General features: G+C 38.5%; 1 protein-coding gene and 1 non-coding gene across 2 annotated transcripts; one reads left to right on the plus strand and one right to left on the minus strand.

Annotated features, from left to right (window-relative positions):
- Positions 1-13: 13 nt before the first annotated feature.
- LOC141656484 (protein ACCELERATED CELL DEATH 6-like) lies at positions 14-19,123 on the minus strand (the record flags this gene model as incomplete). Its single annotated transcript, XM_074463393.1, is given in 5 exon segments — positions 14-333; positions 533-1,084; positions 1,222-1,730; positions 14,599-15,201; positions 18,749-19,123. Coding segments are annotated over 5 exon segments (2,087 nt in total), but the record flags the coding sequence as incomplete, so codon positions are not given.
- On the plus strand, positions 11,998-12,104 carry LOC141658337 (small nucleolar RNA R71). Its single transcript, XR_012549229.1, has one exon. It is a non-coding gene; the product is annotated as a small nucleolar RNA R71 (small nucleolar RNA).
- Positions 19,124-24,120: the final 4,997 nt, after the last annotated feature.

The following is a 24,120-nucleotide window of genomic DNA, read 5'->3' on the forward strand; positions in this document are numbered from 1 at the left end:
TTCAAAGCCATGATGGCGGAAACACTCAAACACTATAAAAACCCGTTCATCACTTACAACCAAGGAAATTTAAATGAAATAATTCTATATACAAGTTGGAATGTAGATACCCAATCACAAATTTTCGACTCTTTCCGACTTTGCCCATCTCATGTCACAACGAACACGAAATTTAAATCTAACTCAAATCTCAACCCCGGCCGACCACCCCCTACTCCATGAATCAAGTGAATGGGAGGGAATAACAAGGATTCGTTTAGTAGAGAAAATTGCAAGTACCGTAATCTACTTGATTGTCTTCTCTTCGTCTTTTGCAATTATGATCTCCATTTCCTGTCAAAAGAGTAATTAATTAATTATGATTTCCAATATCTTCCAAAGATTATGTCATAACACAATGTATAAATCTATGTAATAAGTGATCTAATGACTAGGATTACCGAAGAAGAGAAGAGATTGAAAATCATACTTAAGATTATATAATTACAGAAGAATGATATAGAAGTGTAAAAGAATGGGCTAAATGAGTTACCTCTTCGTTCGCTGGTGTTTGATATTGCTTTTCCGGACTTATACCAGGAATTAATTTGGAAATCACCCAATGTAATATGGACTTGTTTACCGCGATTCCAATGGCTGAACACATGACGAAGATAACTATGGCCGCCCATAAGGAACTGTGTTGTATTACCGTGTAGATGCCGGTCATAAAAGCTAACAAGGTGGCATATAAGGACTGCATTAGTATGTACATACTACGATCGATCAATACTCGAGCCACATTGGGATTATTAGAATCCATAACCATAGACCATATCAAGCAAAAGAGGACTAATATGGAAGTACACATTGCATATACATCAGCCAGTAAAAATACTAAGAAAGATACTTTCTTTGCGAGAACTGCTTCCCCGGTTTCACTGTTGATGCCACCAGGAAGAGTGAATCCTGCCGCGAATGTAATTGTTGCTAAAAGCGCAGCAACAACTGAAAGGGTGTTTCTCATTTGGTCCAAATTAGTCCCTTGTTGAAGAAATTTTGTATTCAGGGTTGGATCCACGTTAATTAGCTTGCACATTTTAGCCTACAAGTTGTATCAAACATCGTCATTTTCCTTTCAATAATATTTTATATTTATGATATATAATCCGATAATAGCCCATGGCGCAGTTTTAAGGTTTTTGGACAAGTTTTAAATCGTAGCATTTAAAGGAAACTTACCCAATCTTCATTTTCCTTGCAAAGCGTGGCGAGTAAATTCATGGCAGTTTTGCCACTATTGTCTTTGATTGTCCGCTGGACTTCATCGTCAAGTAAAAGTGCCTTAGCGAAATTCATATCCTTTCTCTGTAGTGCACGGTGTAATGGTGTTGCACCGTCATGATCAATGTTGTTCTTAAGCTCAGCTATCGACGAATTTTCAAGAAAAGAACGGTAAGCATTGATAGTAGGCAGCTTAATGTGGTGTAACGGGGTGTCACTTGCATAGCGACATAGAATTTGTAGGTTTTGACAGTGATCAACAAAGGTAAGAACAGCATCGATTTCCTCTCTTTTACATGCATTAATCCAATCGAAGTCTTCTTTTTCTATAAGAGAAGGGTCGCTCAACATATTAATTAGCCAAGGAACGTTATTTCGTTTGGCATAGTCAAGGGCCGTCTTTTCTTCATTATCTTTCAAGTTGAGGATCCACCAGTATTTGTTAAGCAACATTCGGCATGTTTTCTCTGCGCTCGTGATAAAACTTATATCAGTTCTTTTTCCAAACGAAGTAAGAAGGCAAGGCAAATGAACCATTTTTATACTCCCTTTCATCCAGACCAAAGGTAACCAGGATCCATTTTTCTTCTCACAAAAAGTGGGTCCATCCATCCAGACCAAAGGTAACTAGGACTCACTTTTCTTCTCACAAAAGTGAGTTCATGTTACCTTTGGTTTGGATGGAAGCAGGGGCGGATATAGCCACTTTCTACTAGGGCTATAGCCTTAGATGAAATGATAAATAAAATTCAGTGCTTATAATATGCATAACAAAACTTGCATCAGGGGTTCGAGTCCCCCTTGATGCAAGTTTTGTACCTTTTTTGAATATTTAAATCTTGAAGGTGTTATATTGTTATCATTATAAAGTATTTGATAGATAAAAAATTTGTATACGACTAAAATACATTAATTTCGTTTTAGAACCTTCCTTTCTGCTAATGTTTAATATTGATTTGTCTTAATATTCTTGATTTTTATCGTATTGGTCATCCCCACTAAACTAAAAGAATAAGAACTAATCAATATTTTCCCGCCCAAATGATTGACAATAGTGGTGGGCCCATGCTAAAATTATAATAATTGATGATTGAATTACTAACAAATTTGCCATATAATAAAATATCTCAATAAATTATAAAGTCAAATTAAATTATTCTTTCCGAATTCAACGCAATTGATACAAAAGAAAGTGGGGCCGATATTATTACACTACCAAATCTTCCTACGAGATTATATACTTATATACTACGAAATATATTGACTGAAATATATTAATCTTTTAATCATTGACATACAAGATGCACCCATACTGAATAAATAAATTTGCATGGTTTTAATTTTATTTGCATTTTTTTTTAAAATAAACTGCCTTTTTTTTTAAGTTATCTCATCCTTATTAATATGGGTAGTTCTAATAAAGTATATGGAGTAAGATTCAATACTTTTAATTTTTCCTATTAAAAATAAAGATTCAATACTTTTAATTTTTCCTATTAAAAATAAAAGAAAAAAGAGTATGGGGGTAAATAGTATTTTTAATTGTTTGTAAATCATCCTTCTAGATGTGTCGTATACTGTTTATATATGTTCCGTTATAAGGTCAATATGCACTTTAGATACATTTCGTACCTAACTCAATCCTCTTATCCCCCTATAATCCTCCTATAACTAAAACTAAAAGATTAAGTCATCTATAAATTTTTCTGATCAATGCAATAACAAAGTAGTGACTCTATATTAGATTATGTTGTTCCATAATCGTCAACTATCATTACTTTTCATAATAAAAATAGGGTCACACAAAAATAACGTAATCTAAAAATCCTTTGAATAATAACCCTTTTTTTATACTCCCTCCGACCCAGACGAAAGGTAATGACAGCGGGGTTTGTCGCACTCCCCCGATCAAACAATTTACTCAACTAATGTAGTAGGGTAGTCGAGGTCGAATCCACAGGGAGCATGGGTGATTACTAATCGTTTTAAATCTTTGTTTAGCTAAGTCGGAAATAATTGGATGAGGTTAAAAACTAAACAACTAAACTAGATAAAATAAAATGCAAATTAACAAAAGATGATAATTGAATAAGAGAGGATTAAAGTTGTAAATCAAATGTATAAAAGGCCTAGAACTCGGTTCTCCCACAACAATTCGTAATTCCACATACTAATTCCCTAGGCTAATCACTCGGGTAGACAGGTAAGGAGGAGATGGCTCTAATTCGCCTAGAACCTCCCTTCCGGGTTCGCAAAAGGACACTAGCTACTCCAACTAACCCCCCTCCCGGGTTCGAAAGTTGGTATTCCTAACTCAAAACCCAACAACCACGAAAACATGCATTTTTCCAAGGAGGTCAAGAATTTGGTCAAGATCATTAAGTACTCATCGTATTCCGGGTCATCCCACTCCTCCTTCCGGAGGTCGATTTCAAACGCTAGTCTAGAGGCACCCTCCCTCGGTTCTCCCTTCCGGTCTCAACCTTAGTTGGTGACAAGGTCAAATTTCGGGTATCCAATTTACAACCTAACCAACTCCCGTTGGTGGACAAGGGTTACAAGTCGACACTACCTAAAATCGATCCTTAAAACATGTAATTCCTCTAAACTACCCTCACCAATTTCCCCAAATAATTAGCCTTTATGAGATTCAATTAGTGAAGTTTCTCATGTCGGGTCAAACCGAGTCCTAGTGGAAAACTACTCACTAATCATGGTTTTTAAGGCAAGACAATGAATAAAGATGGATTCTTTAAGCATAAACATGGTGGAAGAATAAATTCTACTACTAATCATGCAACAATCCAACTTAAATTACAAGGAAAGACAATTTAATTCAAGAGACAATGAAGATTAAACTAAAGGCACAAACTTTAACTCAATAAACTCAAAGACTCAATCTTTAACATGAGAAATTCAAAGATTCAATCTTGTAAACAACAATGGTGAGTAGAGAAAAGATGAACAAGAGAGAAAATAACAACAATCTAACAACAAAGGTAGGAATTCTAACATAAACAATTAAGTTAAAACTTGAAAGAAAAGCAAAGGTAAACAAATGAAATTAGGAAGAGAAATTAAACCAACTCAATAGCAAAGAAAGGAACTTGGATTGAAATATGGAAGGATTCTTCAATTCTCCAAATACAACCCAAAACTACTAATGGTAAACTAATGAAAAGAGAAGAACTTGAATGAACAAAAGAATAATTAAACTAATAATTAAAGAAAGATAACAACTTTTTATTGAATGAAAATGAGAGAGAAAATATTAGGGTTCTACAATATTGAGAGAGAATAATAATCTAGTCTAATTTTTTAAGGTAGTCTAATTGAGGGTGTGTTGGTGTCTAATAAGAGACATCCCTTTATACTAGTCTAATTAGTAATAATAACAATAATTTAATAATAATAATAATAATAATAATAATAATAATCCTAAAACTCTCTAATTACACGACACCTTCACTTCAAAAACCCAAAACTAAAGCAAAAACAAGACAAACAAAGGAGGAAAACGACGGATGAAAAATAGCAACAGGGGCCAAGGGCCGGCAGTCCGGCGGCCGGAGGCTTGAACGGCGCCGAGACATTTCACAAAAGTCGTAGAAATTGCAATTAAGGACGACCAGCCGGTTGGCAGGCAGCCGGTCGGCCGGCTGATGGTCGAATTTCATTGATTTGTGGGCTGGTGGTGCGAGCTTGGCCTTGCATCTGGTGGTGCGACTTGATGATGACGAAGTGGGCTCATGGCTTGACTGGATGACGGAAATGGGAGCTCATTCCGGGCAGCCATGGTAATGCGCGGCTGCTGATCGGTGTCGGGTTTCGTGAGGGGAAGCCCGGTGGTTGCTGGTGGTTGTCGCGGACAGAGGAGGAACCATGGTGGCTGGGATCGGGTTGTGGCGCCATAGTGGATGCAATTGTGGAGCTCTGATGTCGGGTTTTCGGCAAAGAATATGGAAATGGTGGAGGTAATGGTGAATTGGGTAATTTGTATGATAATGGAAGGTTATGAGGTGATGGTGGTGAATGTATGATGATGATGGGTTTCCTTGGTAACATGGAAATGGTGGAGTGATGACTGTGGATATGAAGTTGGGTTGGTGGGTCTTTGTTATTAATTGAAAATGACGAGAAAACGAAAGAGGGTTGAGTTTGACTTTCAGATTTTAGCAAAATGAATGGTTAACGGGCCTTTATTTAAATGGTTCATTTTTATCCCATCCTTTTATTTATCTCCGTCCCAACTCGTCTTATTTAGTTGTTCCCATGTAATGCGGTACCTATATGACAAAAATATGAGAACAAGTTTCAACTTTCCGAAAAGTAGCATAAATTGACACAAATTAATATAAATTAACTTATATTCTATTTTATTCTAAAATGACTATATAAAACTTAATCGAGTTATTTAATTGATCAATTAAGAGATAAAGTATGGGCCAAAAATGGGTAAAATATTGTGTTATCAAATCTCCCCACACTTATCTCTTACTCGCCCCTCGAGTAAGTATTGAACAAGCTAAAGACCCTTAATGTAAAATGACTAACTAAACTACTAATAACCGATGAAAGACAATTAACGGGCCTTCTCCGTCCCTTCAACTCACATTGAAATACAATGAGGTATGCATTCCTATGCAAGGCAAGTGGGGGCTTGCGGAAAATTTCGACACATCCAACATTAAGCACACAAATAAGCAATGGATGCATCTACAAAAAGTCAAACCGCTTTCCTCATCTAAGCGGCCGTTTGTTTTCAAAAATCGAACCAAGAGAGTCATTAGTGGAGGATGTCGTCTCCGGGTCTTACCAAGGTGTCGACTCCCTAATTCTAGCTCAAGTAACCAATATTGACAACACGGGTGCCTAAGAAACAAATTCTAGGCGGGAAAGGGGAAGTACTTCGCTACATTTTGATAGCGGGGTTTGTCGCACTCCCCCAATCAAACAATTTACTCAACTAATGCAGTATGGTAGTCGAGGTCGAACCACAAGGAGCAAGGGTGATTACTAATTGTTAAATTCTTATGCTTAGCTAAGTCGACAATAAAAAATGAGGTTGTTATACTAATGCTACCTAAAACAAAATGAAATGCAAACTTAACAAAAGAAAGGTAAATGAGCAAGAAAGAAAGACAAGTTGTAATTCAAATGATTAAAAGTCCTAGAACTCGGTTCTCCCTCAACAATTCGTAACTTCACACAATTAATTGCCTAGGCTAATTATTCGGGTAGACGGGCAAGGAGGAGATGGCTCTAATTCGCCTAGAACCTCCCTTCCGGGTTCGCAAAAGGACACTAGCTACTCCAACTAACCCCCCTCCCGGGTTCGAAAGTTGGTATTCCTAACTCAAAACCCAACAACCACGAAAACATGCATTTTTCCAAGGAGGTCAAGAATTTGGTCAAGATCATTAAGTACTCATCGTATTCCGGGTCATCCACTCCTCCTTCCGGAGGTCGATTTCAAACGCTAGTCTAGAGGCACTCTCCCTCGGTTCTCCCTTCCGGTCTCAACCTTATTAGTTGGTGACAAGGTCAAATTTCGGGTATCCAATTTACAACCTAACCAACTCCCGTTGGTGGACAAGGGTCACAAGTCGACACTACCCAAAAGCCAAACCTTAAACATGCAAATTCCTCTAAACTACCCTCACCAATTTCCCCAAACAATTAGCCCATATGAGAATCAATTAGTGAAGTTACTCATGTCGGGTCAAACCGAGTCCTAGTGGAAAACTACTCACTAATCATGGTTTTTAAGGCAAGACAATGAATAAAGATGGATCCGACTAATTAATAAATATAACCAATACGACTAATTATTATAAATTAGTAATTAAATGAGCTAATTAGACAATTAAGCACGCAAAATTGAGTCGTAATAAGATATAAATGCGGGGTAAAAAGTGACTAAAATGCTATTCATCAAACCTCCCCACACTTAAACCTTACTCGTCCTCGAGTAAGCCCATTAAATAAACTCACAACGAAACACAATGAGGTATGTGCTCCTTTACAAGGCAATTAACGGGCCTTCTCCGTCCCTTCAACTCACAACGAAACACAATGAGGTATGTGCTCCTTTACAAGGCAAGTGGGGGCTTGCGGAAAATTTCGACACATCCAACATTTAAGCACGATTCAACAAATAAGATGCATCACAAAAAGTCAAACCGCTTTCCTCATCCAAGCGGCCATTTTGTTTTCAAAAACCGAACAAAAAGAGTCATTAGTGGAGGATGTCGTCTCCGGGTCTTACCAAAGTGTCAAATCCCTAATTCTAGCTCAAGTAGCCAACATTGACAACACGGGATGCCAAAGAAACAAATTCTTGGCGGGAAAGAGGAAGTACTTCGCTATACTCCCAAGATTGACACGACACACGCAAGATTCAACTCCATATCAAACCCTTGACTAAAAGGAGACCAAAGACCGACTCTCACGGGTTTCACTAGTCACTCAAATGAAAGAACGGGGTGATTCTTGTGACAAAAAGTAACCAAAATCACTCTCCTAACTCGACTTGCGAAGCATGCCCGCAATCTAATATGGTACTATATCCAATTTCCGCAAGAGAAATGTCAAATGATGCACATACAAGAGAGACAACCGGGTTGTAACGGGGCTTGGGTTAGGTAAAAAGGGATCGGTGCAAAAACCGTTTTATGACATGTGAGGCTATCGGATTGAGTAGTCGACACATCCAACCAATTCACTAAATTTAACCAATGCAAATGAATTCCTTCACAAAATATGACAAGATTGTCATTTTCAAAAATTATTCAATTCATTCTTTTCAAAACAAGACACAATTGCAATTCCATCACCCCTTTATTTGGCACAAAAACGACATTCTTTTCTTTTCGTTTTTCATTTCATTTTTCTCCTTTTCTATTTGTTTTTCTTCTTCATTTTTTTTCTTTTCTCTTTGATTTTCTTTCTTGCATTTTTCATGACTTGTTCACCTCTTATTAGGCAAAAGTAGCCAAAGTTGCATTTCACTCATGTGGCATTAAGATCATACACCTCAAGGAGAGTCAAAATTTCAACCCAAATATACTCCACAAAAGAACCACAATGACGAACTACTCAACCAAGGTGAGTTGTTTATGGGATGTAGTTAATTTGTTGGCAATAGAAACGATAAGGCTTAGGCTCAAAACGGGTTAACAAAAGGAAATAATTGACTCAAGGGCATAACAAAAGCTTATTTGGCTATTGTGAGGTTACTTTATTTGAACAAATATGTCTCAATATGCACACCGACACTTCTACGGTAAGGAATGAGCACCATACTTGTGCGTTTTGACATAACATACCACGTAAGGAGAACTACTCTCATGACCTAAACGGGACCGGTTTGATGGACCGGCCATATGGAGGCTCTATCCTCACATTTTAGTAGCTATGTCGGACTTAGGTCAAGTCTCGGGCCTAATACGGTCTCACAAGGTGGTCGTTACTTGGTTGTTAAGCTAGACTTCCGGGTTTTGCAAGCAAAAACCCTAACATGTGTCATCAAAAGGCACAAGCTATCAAGAGGGAAATGACACGGGCAAAACAATTATCATCATTGACAACATATACCCTCCACATTTAGACCATCTATGCAACTATTTCCATACGAGATGCAACGTGTATGAAATGCAACTAAACATATGAACAAACTACGTGAATGTAAGAGTGAACACATATATACAATTCTATTCTAGATGCAAACAATATCTAGTCCTAACAACATACCAACAACACAACCATTTCCAAAACGGTTCCCAAAGGGAACACCCACATCACATATCCCGTCCTCCTCCATGCTTATATATACAAAAAGAAAAGGAAGGATAAAGGAGAAAGAATTGGAAGAATTTTACCAAGCATCTTCTCCGATGAATCATGTGTTGCCTATCAAAATGGTTAGGACAAATGCAATATATATAATATAAACAATGCAATATTTTTGAATTTTTTTTTGAATTTTTTCAATTTTTAGGCATTTTTGTGATTTTCTCAAATTAACAAGCAAATATATACAAATATAAACAATATGCACAAGGTGGATATTTCCCTCCCCACACTTGAAATTTACATTGTCCTCAATGGAACAAAGTATAGGGAGAGAATAGGAAAAATAAATAACATATTTTTGTTGGTTTTGAATTTTTCAAAATTAAAGAACATGTTTTTGGATTTTTTTGAATATTTGAAAATAAATAACATGTTTTTGGTATTTTGAATATTTGAAAATAAATAACATGTTTTTGATATTTTGAATATTTGAAAATAAATAACATGTTTTTGGTATTTTCTAAAATTTTCAATTTTTTTATGGTTTTTGTATAATGAATCCCCTCCCCACACTTAATGTGACATTGTCCTCAATGGAACAAATGTAGAGAAGGAATTGAAATGCAAGTAAAGTATAAGTAAGTGAGAGAAGAGAATATATACAATTTAGTGGTTCTTGAGGGACTCCACCAAACCTCTCATGCAAAATTTTGTTGTTTGAACCTCCAAGTAGTATGGTCCATGTCACTCAAGGCACGTAGTAATCGATCAAAAGCCTTAGCAAAAGCCTCAAACAAGCACAAATAGTACCAAGCTAGAGCATACCACAACCAACATCTTTTCCAACACTTCCTATCATAGTTCCTCTTACCCTCCTTGGCTTCCTTTCTTGGGTCCTTTTGATAGTTAGAACCCTTAAACTTGGAATGGTAGTTAGGTGGTAGGAGGAACGGAATCTCATAAGTTTCACTTGTTGGGCAACTCTCTTCTTGGTCACCAAGGTAAGGAAAATGGTAGGGAATAGTAGGTGGAGGGGTCAACTTCTCAACATTGAGGTTCATAATGTTGTCATTTTTATCCCCATTTTCTTGACTCTCCTTTTGAACCGAACCATTTCCATTGAGAGCCGCCTCCAAGGCATCAATTTGAGCTTCCCAATCACTTGAAGAGTTCTCCAACCAAGGTGTACCTTCAAGAGAGCCTAGACCAAAAGAATCCGGAGAGCTCAAATACAATTCAATCTCATCATCAATTTGGTCTTCAAATTCATCTTTTCTTGAATCATATTCTCCCAAATCTTCTTTCACATCAACTTTCAACATAAGATCATCTTCATTTCCCTTCTCATTTGTTGAGCAAGCTTCCAATGGGTCCAAAAATGAAGGTTCTAAATTAGGTTCATCCAATTTATCTTGCACCATATCCACCCTACAACAAGAGTTGCCCATAGGAGGAGACTTCATGGAATTGTTGAGTTCAAACTCAATCTTCTCATCACCTACTTGGAATGAGAGTTTTCCACTCTTAACATCTATCATAGCTCCTCCCGTGGCCAAGCAAGGCCTACCCAAAATTATTGGCACATGGCTATCTTCGGGCATGTCCATGACAAAGAAGTCGCATGGGATCACAAGTTTTCCAACCTTCAAAGGAACATCTTCAATTACACCCAAAGGATACTTAACCGAACGATCAGCTAGTTGTAGGGAGATCTTTGAAGGCTTCAAATCTTCCAAGTGTAGCTTCTTAAACAAGGAAAGAGGCATTAAGCTAACACTAGCTCCCAAGTCACACAAAGCTCTCTTTATCTTCACCCCTTGGATCGAACAAGGAATAGAAAAGCTTCCCGGATCTTCAAGTTTGCTAGGAAGTTTGCTAGTGAGGATTGCACTACACTCCCTAGAGAGGTTAACGGATTGTACCCCTTCACTCTTTCTCTTCATAGTCACAAGTTCCTTTAAAAACTTTCCATAGTTAGGGATTTCGGTGATCATGTCAAGGAATGGTATGGTGACATTCATACTCTTCAAAATATCAATGAACTTCTCATATTTCTTCTCAATTCTTGGCCTTGCAAGCCTTTGTGGAAAGGGAATTGGTTCAACATACTCCCTTAGAGGTGGAGTAGGTTCTTTGACTTTTGATGGAATCGGTTCATCTTCCTTTGGTGGGTCTACCATTTCTCCTTCTTTTGATTTCTCCACTTCAACTTCAACTTCAACTTCAACCGGTTGCTCTTTCATTGATCCACTAGAAACCCTCTTCCTTTTCCACCTTGGAGTCTTCACAACCTCCTCCAATTGCCTTCCACTTCTCAAGAATACCGCATTCATTTGCTTTGGCTTCACCGTGTTACCCGGAAACTTCCCCGAATTTTGAGCCATTTGACTCAATTGTTGTGAAATTTGAGCAACATGAGTTTCCGTGGCCTTTTGAGAAGCTCTAATCTCATCATTAACACGACTTTGAAAAGCAATGTGGTTGTCAAGTTTGGAACCGGATTTTTGGTTGGCAATCACCAATTGCTCAAAGGCTTGCTCCCAAGATGGTTGTTGATTTTGTTGGACTTGAAAATTTTGGATCAAAGGACAATTAATTGGGGTATGTCCTTCTTCACCACAAAGTTCACAATATAAGACTTGCCTCATGTTGGGGTTGGAGGACTTGTTGGAGTTCAATAATGCTACTTGTTGAGTGAGGTCCTCAAGCATACTCTTCACTTCCACATTGAACACCGTATTGGAGTCTTTATCCTCACCCTTTCTTGTTTGTATTTCATCATTCCAATCCATTGTCCTTGAGGCCATCTCTTCAATCAACTCCTTTGCCGCCTTGTGACCCAAGATATCTAAGGCTCCCTTACCCGAACCCGAATCAAGAAATAGCCTTAGGTCTTGTGCCAAACCCTTGTAGAAATTATTGATCAACTCGGGCTCGGATATGCCATGGTGAGGGCATAACCGTTGGAGTTTCTTGTACCTCTCCCAAGCCTCGTACAAAGTCTCATCTTCCTCTTGAATGAACCCTTGCAACTCACTCTTTACCTTAGCCGTTCTTGAAGGAGGAAAGTATTTTTTCAAGAAGGCCGAGGAGAGCTCATCCCAAGTCTTGAAAGAGTCGGGATCACAATTCTTTAGCCAATCCTTAGCCGCTCCCCTTAGTGATCTAGGGAACAACCTTAGACGGACCGCATCATCGGATACCCCATTCATCTTATACATGTCACAATTGTCAAGAAAATCATTGAGATGGTCATTAGGGTTCTCCAAGGGACCTCCCCAAAATTGGTTATCTTGCTCTAGGTTAAGCAAAGCATTCTTAATTTCAAAATTGTTGGCTTGAATCCTAGGCCTTTGAACACTAGAATTCACAATATGCTTTGGGGCCATGTAGTCCCTAATCGGAACCGGTTCACCCATTGTTGTACTTTCCGGATTTTCAAATGAATTCTTAAAAACCACTACACACTCAAGTGAATAGATTAGCAAGATAGATGGCACACCAAGGTGTGCAAAAGAAACAATGACTTAGTCTAAACTAGAACAAAACAATTAATATCAAGCCAATGCTCCCCGGCAACGGCGCCATTTTGATAGCGAGTTTTGTCGCACTCCCCCAATCAAACAATTTACTCAACTAATGTAGTAGGGTAGTCGAGGTCGAACCACAAGGAGCATGGGTGAATACTGATTGTCTAAATTCTTATGTTTAGCTAAGTCAAGCAATAATTGTAAGATTGATTATCTAATTAAACTAAACTAAATAACAAGTGAATGGAAATAACTAATGCAAATGTTAAAGGATAGAAGCAAGCTAAAATAATGCGGTTTTACTCAATAAATTAGGGACCTAGGGCGCGACTAAACCACCGACATTCGTAATAAATCATGAGTTCCTTCAACTAGTTGTCAAGGGGGAAGTGTATTGAGTGGAGACGCCTCTAATTCGCCCACCAACTCCCTCCCGGGCTCATGGTGGGACACTAGTGATACCGAATCAACTCCCTCCCGGGCTCATGACTCGATTTCCCCCGACTCAAGACTCAAGGCTCACCAAAGTGGGCCCACTCCGCTCACCTCTCATCAAGATCAAGGGCTTAAGCCCGCGATAAACTCCCGGTCATCCCTACCCTTCTCCCGAAGGTGAACTTCAAACCGAAAAACAAAGGCACCCCACTTGGGTTCTCCCTCCCGGGCTCAACCCAAGTCGGCACACGACCAAAAGGGTTAATGTAATCAATCTCAACCTAACCAACTCCCGTTGGTGGACAAGGGCCAAAACCGACAATTACTCCCAAATAGACACAACAATCCAATTCCTTTGTTTAAACCCAACAACCCCTCCTCAACAACCAATTTAATGAACTCAATTAGATAAATTACTCATGTTAGGGTCTAATCGCACCCTAGTAAGGAGACTACTCACTAATCATGGTTTTTAAGGCAAGATAATGAATAAAGATGGAGTCTTTGAGCATAAACATGGTGGGAGAATAAATTCTACTACTAATCATGCAATTAATCAACAAAATTATGAGGAAAGACAAATTAATCTAAGATGGAAAGAGATTAATGCAAAAAGACACAAACTTTAACATAAGCAACTCAAAGATTCAATCTTTGAGAGCAACAACAATGGAAAACAAAGAAAAGATGAACAAGAGAAAGATTAGCATCAATTAAACAACAAGAAGTAGTATTCTAACATGAACAACTAAACAAGAATTAAGAGAAAAACAAAATGTAAACAAATGAAATAAGGAAGAGAAATGGGTTATTTAAGAACAGAGGTAAAAAGGAGGGGCAAAGATGGAAAGATTGGTGAGTGGGCCACATGAGTAGTGGGTATTATTAAATGGGTTTAGGTGAGTTAAATAAGGAGTTAGTGGGTGGGCCACATGATGGCATTTATGTAAATATGAGGAGGCTATAAGGATTATATTGTCCAAAAATATGCCATTTATAGTATGTTACCTTTGATATGGTTCGTCCATTTTAGGTAACTGTTACCTTTGGTCTGGGTCGGAGGGAGTATAATACTACTAACATTATAATTAGTACATTACAACATTTATTATAAGTACTCATTTATGTAAATATTTTAAATTTTTACGAGCTCTAGCCTCTATATATCCAACTCTCACAAATACCGTGCTTTAGCACGGGATCTCAACTAGTACAAGATTAATTAAAATAGTTATAATTATTATTGTCTTGATAGAAAATTAGGTCACCGTAAGTAGCGGATCCGTAAATTTCTTATCTGGGATTTCAACCAAAATATTAAGGCGATTTTTGCATAGAAAGCAAAAATTTTACTGTATTTTATTTAGCCTAAAATTTGACACAATACATGAAATTTCTCACTTTTCGAGTGTCCCGAAAACGCATACATGGAGCTACAAAGTACCAACGGTTAGATTTTTTCTTTAACCAACCCGTTTCAATTGTCTATAAATATAGCCCTAGATAGATTTTAATCCTGGTTCCGCTCCTGGATGGAAGGGAGTAAAAGATAATGTATAAAAGTAAACAAACGTACCTGGAAGAGCAGATAAATAATGAAGCACAGTGGTTCCGTCATTGCGACGAAGCATCTTGAACCGAGGCTCATCAATTTTCAAGATCTCATCCAAAACTCTTGGACATCCAAACATGACAGAAAGAAAGAAGGGACTTTCATTCTTATTGTTAAAGACCTGACACAACATTGGATCGATTGACAGGATATCTAATGCAAGTTCTTCATATTTTGCATATAAGGAACAATGTAACGGTGTGTTTCCGCGAATGTTCTTTATTGTCCAAGGAGGGCACTCTGCAGCAGCTACATCGTCTTGGTTTATCTCCTTCACTAAGTTCAATTGTTGCTGATAGCCGCGTATCAAGATTTCCCCTAGTTTCGATTCCTTCTTCCTCGCGGCTAGGTGCAATGGAGTGTCGGCCTTCTTGTTTTCTTTCAAAAAAATCATTTCCTTAAAGATTTTGGTCTTCCCGTCAGCAACATCATCATCTCCGTCTAATAGTATTTTACACGGCTCATCCTTCCCATGCTCGGCCCATATATGAAGTATTGTGAATCCTCTTTCATCAATCTTGTCCAACCATTTTCCAAACTTTTTGAATAGCAACCTCACTACATTCTCTGTTATTACATAATAACAAATGTTAAGAGACTTGGACATGTAGGAATCCCACATTTTTAAAAATGATTGGCTAATGAGGAACTATAAATACTGATATAGAATTCATTTACACTTTTTCCCCTCTATTTTCGTACTTTCCGACTCTATTTGAGTCGGTTTTATATGTCCTTGCTTGCATTTTTGTGCCCCGAGCCCCTTGACTATGACATTGTGCCCTCCTTGTAGGAATTGAGGCGGGAACGGCAGAATTGAAGCAAGAAGACGGGTTGATTAGATTAAGTATGAAAGAAGGAGGAAAATGAGCTGAGTTATAGTCCCAGCCAATAGGGCGGCAGCCGGTCAACCGGCTGGGAGCCCAAATGTATACAACTCAACTCATTTTGGTGAAGTTACAAAAGACTCCCAGCCGGTCATAAGACCGGCAGCCGGCTACCCTGCTGGGAAAACGAGAGATGTGAAGAAATGATGCAGAGTTACAGGAACTTCTCAGCCGGTCATAAGACCAGCAGCCGGGCACTCGGCTGGGAGCACCCATGAAGGCTTGGAAGTCAACAAGAAGAAGAGGAAGTCAATGCACTCTCAGTCGGTCATAAGACCGGCAGCCGGTTGCCTGGCTGGGAGTACGTTTCCGCGTTTTGAAACCCATTTGTAACTTCACCCTAATTATGGTGCAACCTATAAAATACCCCATCCCTTAACCATTTGTAGACACAACCCTAGACTTATAATTTCCTTACCAAGTTTGAATCTCTCCTAACTAGTTTACTAATTTTTCCCTATTTAGAACAAGATAATTATATCATTATTAGTGCTAGTATTTGGGTTGTAAGAAGATTGAAGATTTCTCCTTTCTTATTTCAATCCAAGTTCCTTTCTTTGCTATTGAATTGGTATAATTTCTCTCCTTAGTTTCATTTGTTTACCTTTGTTTTCTCTTAAAGTTTTGTTTAGTTGTTTAGGCTAGAATTCTTCTTTTTGTTGTTTTTCTCTCTCTTGTTGATCTTTTCCTTGTTCACCATTGTTGTTTACACCCAAAGATTGAATCTTTGAGTTTCTTGTGTTAAAGATTGAGTCTTTGGGTTTCTTGTGTTAAAGTTTATGTCTTTTGGTTCAATCCTTATCCATCTTAGATTAATTTGTCTTTCCTCATAATTTTTGTTGGTTTATTGCATGATTAATACTCCCTCCAATCCAATCCAAACTACCCACTTGCTTTTGGGTGGTCTTTGAGGCGGCACTTTGACTGCGTTTTTCTTTCTTTGTAAATAATTTTTTTTTTTTTTGCAAAAAATATAATTTATGAAGATATTTTCATAATACAACTAAATATGTAAATTTTATCGTTCAAAGTTTTATATTTTTCTATGAATTAACTGTCAAACTTTTCAAAGTTTGACCTCTAAAAAGCAAGTGGGTAATTTGGATTGGATTGGAGGTAGTAGTAGAATTTATTCTCCCATCATGTTTATGCTTAAAGAATCTATCTTTACTAATTATTTTGTCTTAATAACCATGATTAGTGAGTAGTCTTTTAACTAGGACTCGATTATCCCCGACATGAGTTTCCTACTTGGTTAAGACCCATTTAATTGGTCATTTTAGGTGGTGGTAAAGGAAAATTAAGAGGATTGAATTGAGTTATTGACTTGTTGGAATTTTCTTCTTGTCCTTGACCTTGACCATTGGTGAGAATCAATTAGGTGGAGGATGGTGTGATTTTGGCATGTCTTTTGTTAACCTTGGTTGAGACCGAAAGGGAGAACACCCCTAATTTTGGGTTTGAAATCGATCCTCGAGAGAGGCAGTGGGATGACTCGGATTTGAGACGGGAGCATAATGAATCTAAGTCTAGTTTTAGCCACCCTTGATATAATGCATGATTTTGGGGGAGTCGAAACTCGGAATTAGGTACCCGACCTTCGAACCCTATAGGGGGGTTTTGAAACGTTTACTAGTGTCCACTCACGAGACCGAAAGGAAGGTGTTTGGCGAATTAGAGCCGTCATCCTCTTTAACACTACCTAATCGACCACTTAGTGGAAAATTAACCTTGTAGGAGCAATTGTTGGAGGAGAAGTCGGGTCCTAGACTTTCCTTAATATTGATTGCATCATTTTCATTCACTTGCTTAATTTCCATTTTTAGTTCATTTGCATTTTATTTTATTTAGTTTAGTTGTTTAGTCAAAAACCCTTCTCATTTATTATCGACTTAGCTAAACAAGAGACTAAAAACAATTAGTAATCTTCCTAGCTCCTCGTGGGATCGACCCTCAATTTTGCACGACGACAACCGTGCACCTGCGAGGTTTAATTTGAAACCATCAAATACTCCCTCAGATTTTTTCTGATTTCTTTTAAATATAGATTTTTTATTATTTACTAGGATCCTGATAACGAACGCTCCCAGAGCGATTGGTAAGTTTCTTGTTCCACTTCAGATAATAGACAAAGGTAGATGTAATAATGTTCATAGCAATATGTTTCTATAATTCTATTTCATTGTTCTACTAAACAACAACCCCACCATCACCACATTAAACTACTAATCATTTCCAACCACCACCACCTTCTTCCATCCCAATCACCACCCACAACCACGAACACGTCACCTGTCTAATCTTCACTTTCCGGCCACCACCATCCTCCCCTTACCAAGTAAGAACGCTTAACGTCGACCACACAAACACCACCCAAAACTCGGGCCCTACACCTAAACCACTGATCAACGACTACTAAACCACCATATGTACCCCCAGTTAATTACATCGGGCCCCGACAATTTTACAGAATAAGGGTTTAGGGTTCGATTTCTTGCCTGAGGTGAAATTAAGGTAGTAATTTTGGGAGCAATTTCTTGCATGAGGTGAGTTAAGGTAGTAATTTTAGTAAATTGTTTTAAAACGGAGTAAGTTTAGCAAAAACGTTCATGGCTTTCAACCTAGTGAAATAGTAGAGGGAACACCATTATACACCAACTTATAGAGTACACCGGTAAAACACAAAATCTTCTCATTGAAGAGCGATATCCGTAACAAGCTTGTGACGGATATCATTTTCTCTCACAAAATACCCACAAGAGGTGAGTGGGGAAGCACATGGGAACGTGGCACCTTGTCCCCTCTCCCTTTTTGTAAGAGGTTTTACTTAATCCGATATGGGTGCAAAATGTAAATCGAGCAATTATTTTGGGGGTAAAATATTAAAAAATTTAACGTGGGAGTAAATGTAAAAAAGTGGATTAAGCGTGGGTGTAATTGATAATTTACTCTAAAATAAAATCACGAAAAAATTGAGGAGATCTAGAATTTAATGACCCTAGAACGTGCCTGCCATTGACTTTCACTGTTGAATAAATTGAGGAGATCTAGAATTTAATAATTTAGGATCTTAGATCTAAGTTAATCCAAAGCTACCTCCTTTTTTGCTGATCAAACATACATCACAAATTTTTGTTTAAACGACAATAATCGACTTAAATTTAAAATGAATCAAGTATGAAAGACGAGGCAAAATGAAGATTACTAAGGAAGAGAAGGTCACGCACCTGAGCAATTATTGGTAGCAAAACTGAATGGCGAGGTGTAATTTTCCAAGTTATCACTATAAATAGAATTGGCAGGGAGAGGAGCCATCAAGATTTTCTCCGAAACACGAGTATTGAAACCATTCTTGAGAGCATAGTAGAGCGGGGTGTGACCATAGTTATCAACCACGGTGCAGTTAACAAATTCCGGATCCGTTAACAATATCTCCATCGCACATTTCTCCTGCTCCTCAAATATCTCCTTAACGACTTTTATCAAGATCGTGTGCAATGCTGTCATTTTCTTGGAATTCAACCGCAACCACGGCTTCTCATCCTGCGATGACCACGAAACTGACTCGTACAATTCCCTAACAACCTTGACTAGCTCATAGTCTATATTTGTTAAATTAAGGAAACGGAATATCAAAGATACACGAAATACTTGGAGATTATTCCGTATAATCTTATTGTGCTATATATGTATATTGTATATTTAGTTGACATTATTATAGGAGTAGATTAAGGATAGTCAAAGATTGGGTTAACTACATCTTGTATATATGCATGCTATGTATCACTAGTTTGAGTCAAGAAATAATAACGTATCCTTCTTCATATTCATCTTTATTAAAATTTCTCATGGTATCGTGAGCGAGGAACGATTCAACACAAAAATTCACATCGAAAATACAAAGGAGTACCGATTACACCATGTCTGGTGATAAAAAGGGAGCGATGGAAGGTCCAAAGACCATTCCTGTGACGTCGCCATTATTTTTACATCCCTCGGAGAGTCCAAATTTGAATGTTACACAAATTATTTTTGACGGAAATAATTATGATTTGTGGGCGGATGCCGTTAAAAACGGACTAGACGCCAAGAATAAGTTGGCCTTCATCGAAGGCAAGATCAAAAAACCATCGAATGATGGAGAGGAAGAAACTATTGAGTCGGTGGCGTGGCGGCAGTGCAACGCCATGATTCGAGCGTGGCTTCGGAATGTAATTAATCCAAAGTTACACTCGAGCATTACGTTTAATCAACCTGTAAACGAGATTTGGGAGGAATTACGTGGTAGATACTCAGCCGGAAACGCACCCAGGGTTCACCAATTAAAAGGGGATCTTAACGAGTGCAAGCAAGGAACAGATTCTGTGGTCGAGTATTACACACGACTCAAAACAATATGGGACGAGTTAGCCAATTACAGCACCGTGAAGGCGTGCACGTGTGGAGCGGCGGCTTCAATAGCAAAGGAACGAGAAGAAGAGAAGGTCCACCAATTCTTATTAGGGTTGGATTCGAAACTATACGGTAATGTAAGAACCAATCTTTTAATGGAAGATCCCATTGCTAACATGAATCGTGCATATGCTATTGTTTTGAGGGAAGAAAGACATGCCTCCATAACCAAAGTTAAGGAGGAGAAAATAGAAGCAGCCATGGCATCGAGAATTTCAAATGCAGGAAAAGGGCGAGTCGGATACCAAAAACAGGAAACTGATGAAGACAATCCACCCCCACAGTGTTCGTATTGCAAAAAATATTATCATACCGAGGAGAATTGCTATGATAAACACGGGTATGAAGAAGTGAAAGCAAGAGAAAGGGGGCGTGGTAGAAGAGGTAGAGGCAGTTACAGAGGAGGCAATGGTCGAGGCAGAGGTCGTGGCCGTGGACATCAGGCAAATGCTACTGGAAGCTCGTCCGGATACAACAATGCGGAGACCTCAAAGCAGAACATTCCCTTTACCACTGATGAAATTCTAAAATTGCGTACCCTGATAAGCGGTAGTCCAGACGGTAATGACAAGTTACAAGGTACGAAAATTACTTTAGATGTCGAATGGTTAATAGATAGTGGTTGCTCGCACCACATGACAGGAAAGAAAGAATTGTTAAAAAATATTCGGTACGAGGACTCGTCTACTGTGAGTTTGCCAGACGGTAGAAAAATGAAAGCTGACATTCACGGGGAAGTGGAATTAAGCAAACATTTTATTTTGAAAGACGTTCTTTTTGTACCGACACTCACTTGCGATCTCATTTCCGTTCAACAATTAATAAGTGAAAACAATTGTGTGGTTAACTTTGATGCTAATTCTTGTGAAATGCAGGACCGGACTACGAGGATGACGATTGGACGGGGTGAGCATCGACAAGGGGTGTATTATTACAAGCCGGATAGAGTGGAACAAATAAGACAAGTGACCGTAGCCAAGGAAGGGAGACTGTGGCATAACCGGCTTGGACATCCCTCTAAAAGTATTTTTTCTCGTTTTTCTGCTTTAGTTGGACGTAATTTGAATTGGAACTCGGATATGGTTTGTGATTCTTGTTGTAGGGCGAAACAAACCCGTAATTCTTTTCATTCCAATAATAAGCGTTGTGGTTTTTTATTCGGACTTATCCACTGTGACATATGGGGACAATATCGAATAGCTAGTTTGACACGAGCACACTATTTTCTAACCATAGTTGATGACCATAGCCGGGGGGTTTGGGTCTACCTCATGAAAGATAAAAGTGAAGCTGGTGATTTTCTAAAAATATTTTGTCAAATGGTAAAGACCCAATTCGAGACTTGTGTCAAAATAATTCAAAGTGATAACGGGACGGAATTATTATCCGGGTCAATGCAGCGATATTATGAGGAAAATGGCATATTATTTCAAACTAGCAATACTGATACGCCCCAACAGAATGGTCGAGTGGAGAGAAAACATCGTCACATACTTGAAAAAGCAAGGGCCTTACGTTTTGAAGGGGGTTTACCTTTACATTTTTGGGGAGAATGCATACTGACGGCCGCTTACCTTATAAATCGGACACCAACACCACTACTAAATGGAAAGACCCCGTTTGAAGTTTTGTATCATAAGAAACCAAATTTTGACAACATTAGGATTTTTGGGTGTCTGTGTTATGTACACAACAAGGATAGAACACGGGATAAATTTGGAGAGCGGGGAAAACGTTGTATTTTTATCGGCTATCCACACAGTAAAAAAGGATGGAAGGTGTTTGATTTAAAGGAAAAGCGGGTTTTTGTGTCACGCGATGTTATTTTTTATGAGCATATTTTTCCTTATTTGGTGTCCAAAAAGGACGAATGTACACAACAAGGGGGAGTTCAAACCGTGATTCAGAACCAACTGAACTCCGACCCGTTCATGGCTGAACTAGAAGGTGAAGTACCCCATGTTGTGAGGGGGAGACTTGATACAGGGACAGGTGCAAGTGGCGTGACCATGGAACATGAAGGTACTACATCTCTCGACAATGATATGGCTCCTAATGTTGGTACCAAAAATGGTAATGCCCCTGGTAGTGACGATAGTAATGTAGAAACAGAACAGGGAGTGACAAGTGCTCAAAATGACGAAATAGAGGAAAGAATGGGTCGTGGGGCACGAGAAAAACGAGAACCGTCATGGAAGAAGGATTACTATTGCAAGTCAACCAGAATAATACACCCAAAGTCATATGCTCAGTCCGAACAAAAGATATCCTCGTCGTCAGGTACGCGCTATCCGTTAGCTAATTATGTAGCCACTGATTGTTTTTCACATTCTCATAAAAGTTTCCTAGCAAAAATTGATAAATTCAAGGAGCCTACTTATTATTATGAGGCGGCAAAAAGCAAGGAATGGCGAGAAGCAATGAAGAAGGAGATAGATGCTCTAGAAGGAAATGGGACTTGGAAAATAGTGAACTTACCCCAAGGCAAGAAACCAATAGGGTGCAAATGGGTGTACAAAATTAAGTACCAAGCAAATGGAGAGATTGAACGGTATAAAGCGAGACTAGTGGCACAAGGATTCACTCAAGTGGAAGGGATAGATTTTCATGAAACTTATGCCCCGGTAGCGAAGATGACGAGTGTAAGGTGCATGCTAGCGGTTGCGGTAATGAAGGGTTGGTTCATTGAACAATTGGATGTGAACAATGCATTTTTACACGGAGATCTTGAAGAGGAAGTCTACATGAAAATTCCACAAGGTTTTGAGAGGAAAGACGGAAACAAAGTGTGCAAGTTAATGAAGTCGATTTATGGGTTGAAACAGGCCTCCCGTAACTGGTTTGCCAAGCTAACAGTTGCAATGAAAGAATATGGTTTCATACAGTCATTGGCGGATTACTCGTTATTTACACTCAACCGAAATGGAGTGTTCATTGGGGTACTTGTTTATGTAGACGACATGATCGTGGTCAGCAACAACAAAAAGGCGTGTGCAAGGTTCAAGCACTTCTTGGATGAACAATTCGGAATCAAAGATTTGGGGCAACTCAAATTCTTTCTGGGTATAGAAGTTGATCAAGGAGCAAATGGGTTATTTTTAAACCAAAGGAAATATGCAATGAGTATAGTAGAAGAAAGTGGAATGGCAGGAGCAAAGACGGCTTACACGCCGATACAACCGAGACACAATTTATCTTTAGCGAGGGGATACGTGTTAAAAGACATCATGAAATACCGGAGACTTGTTGGAAGGTTAGTATACCTGACGATTACAAGACCAGATTTGGTTTATGCGGTTCACATTTTGTCACAATTTGTAAATGAACCAAGGAAGGAACATTGGGAAGCGGCGTTACGAGTGGTGCGATATATTAAAAGGAATCCGAGCAAAGGGATTACGTTTAAGAAACAAGCCGATTACCAATTGAGAGGATATTGTGACTCGGATTATGCTTCTTGTCCGGTCACAAGGAGATCCTTGAGTGGATATTTTGTGTCGATAGGAGAGTCACCAATATCATGGAGAGCTAAAAAGCAAGTGACGGTGGCTAAGTCGACGGCAGAAGCTGAATACAGAGCGATGGGAGGAGTAACAAGCGAGCTCATATGGATAAAATCATTCCTTGCTTCGTTAGGGGTTTTTCATGTGAAACCAATGAAGTTATATTGTGATAATCAGGCGGCAATACATATCGCAAAAAATCCGGTGTTCCATGATCGAACAAAGCATATTGAGATAGATTGTCACTTTGTGAGACAACACTTAATTTCAAATACCATAAACACGTTTCACATACGTAGCAAGGAGCAAATAGCGGATTTGTTTACCAAAGCGCTAGGAGGAGAAAGCTTCGACCATCTACAGTACAAGTTGGGACTCGGTCTACCGAGTGCTCCAACTTGAGGGGGAGTGTTAAATTAAGGAAACGGAATATCAAAGATACACGAAATACTTGGAGATTATTCCGTATAATCTTATTGTGCTATATATGTATATTGTATATTTAGTTGACATTATTATAGGAGTAGATTAAGGATAGTCAAAGATTGGGTTAACTACATCTTGTATATATGCATGCTATGTATCACTAGTTTGAGTCAAGAAATAATAACGTATCCTTCTTCATATTCATCTTTATTAAAATT

Source organism: Silene latifolia, chromosome 5, assembly GCF_048544455.1.
Source record: "Silene latifolia isolate original U9 population chromosome 5, ASM4854445v1, whole genome shotgun sequence".
NCBI classification, from domain to species: domain Eukaryota; kingdom Viridiplantae; phylum Streptophyta; class Magnoliopsida; order Caryophyllales; family Caryophyllaceae; genus Silene; species Silene latifolia.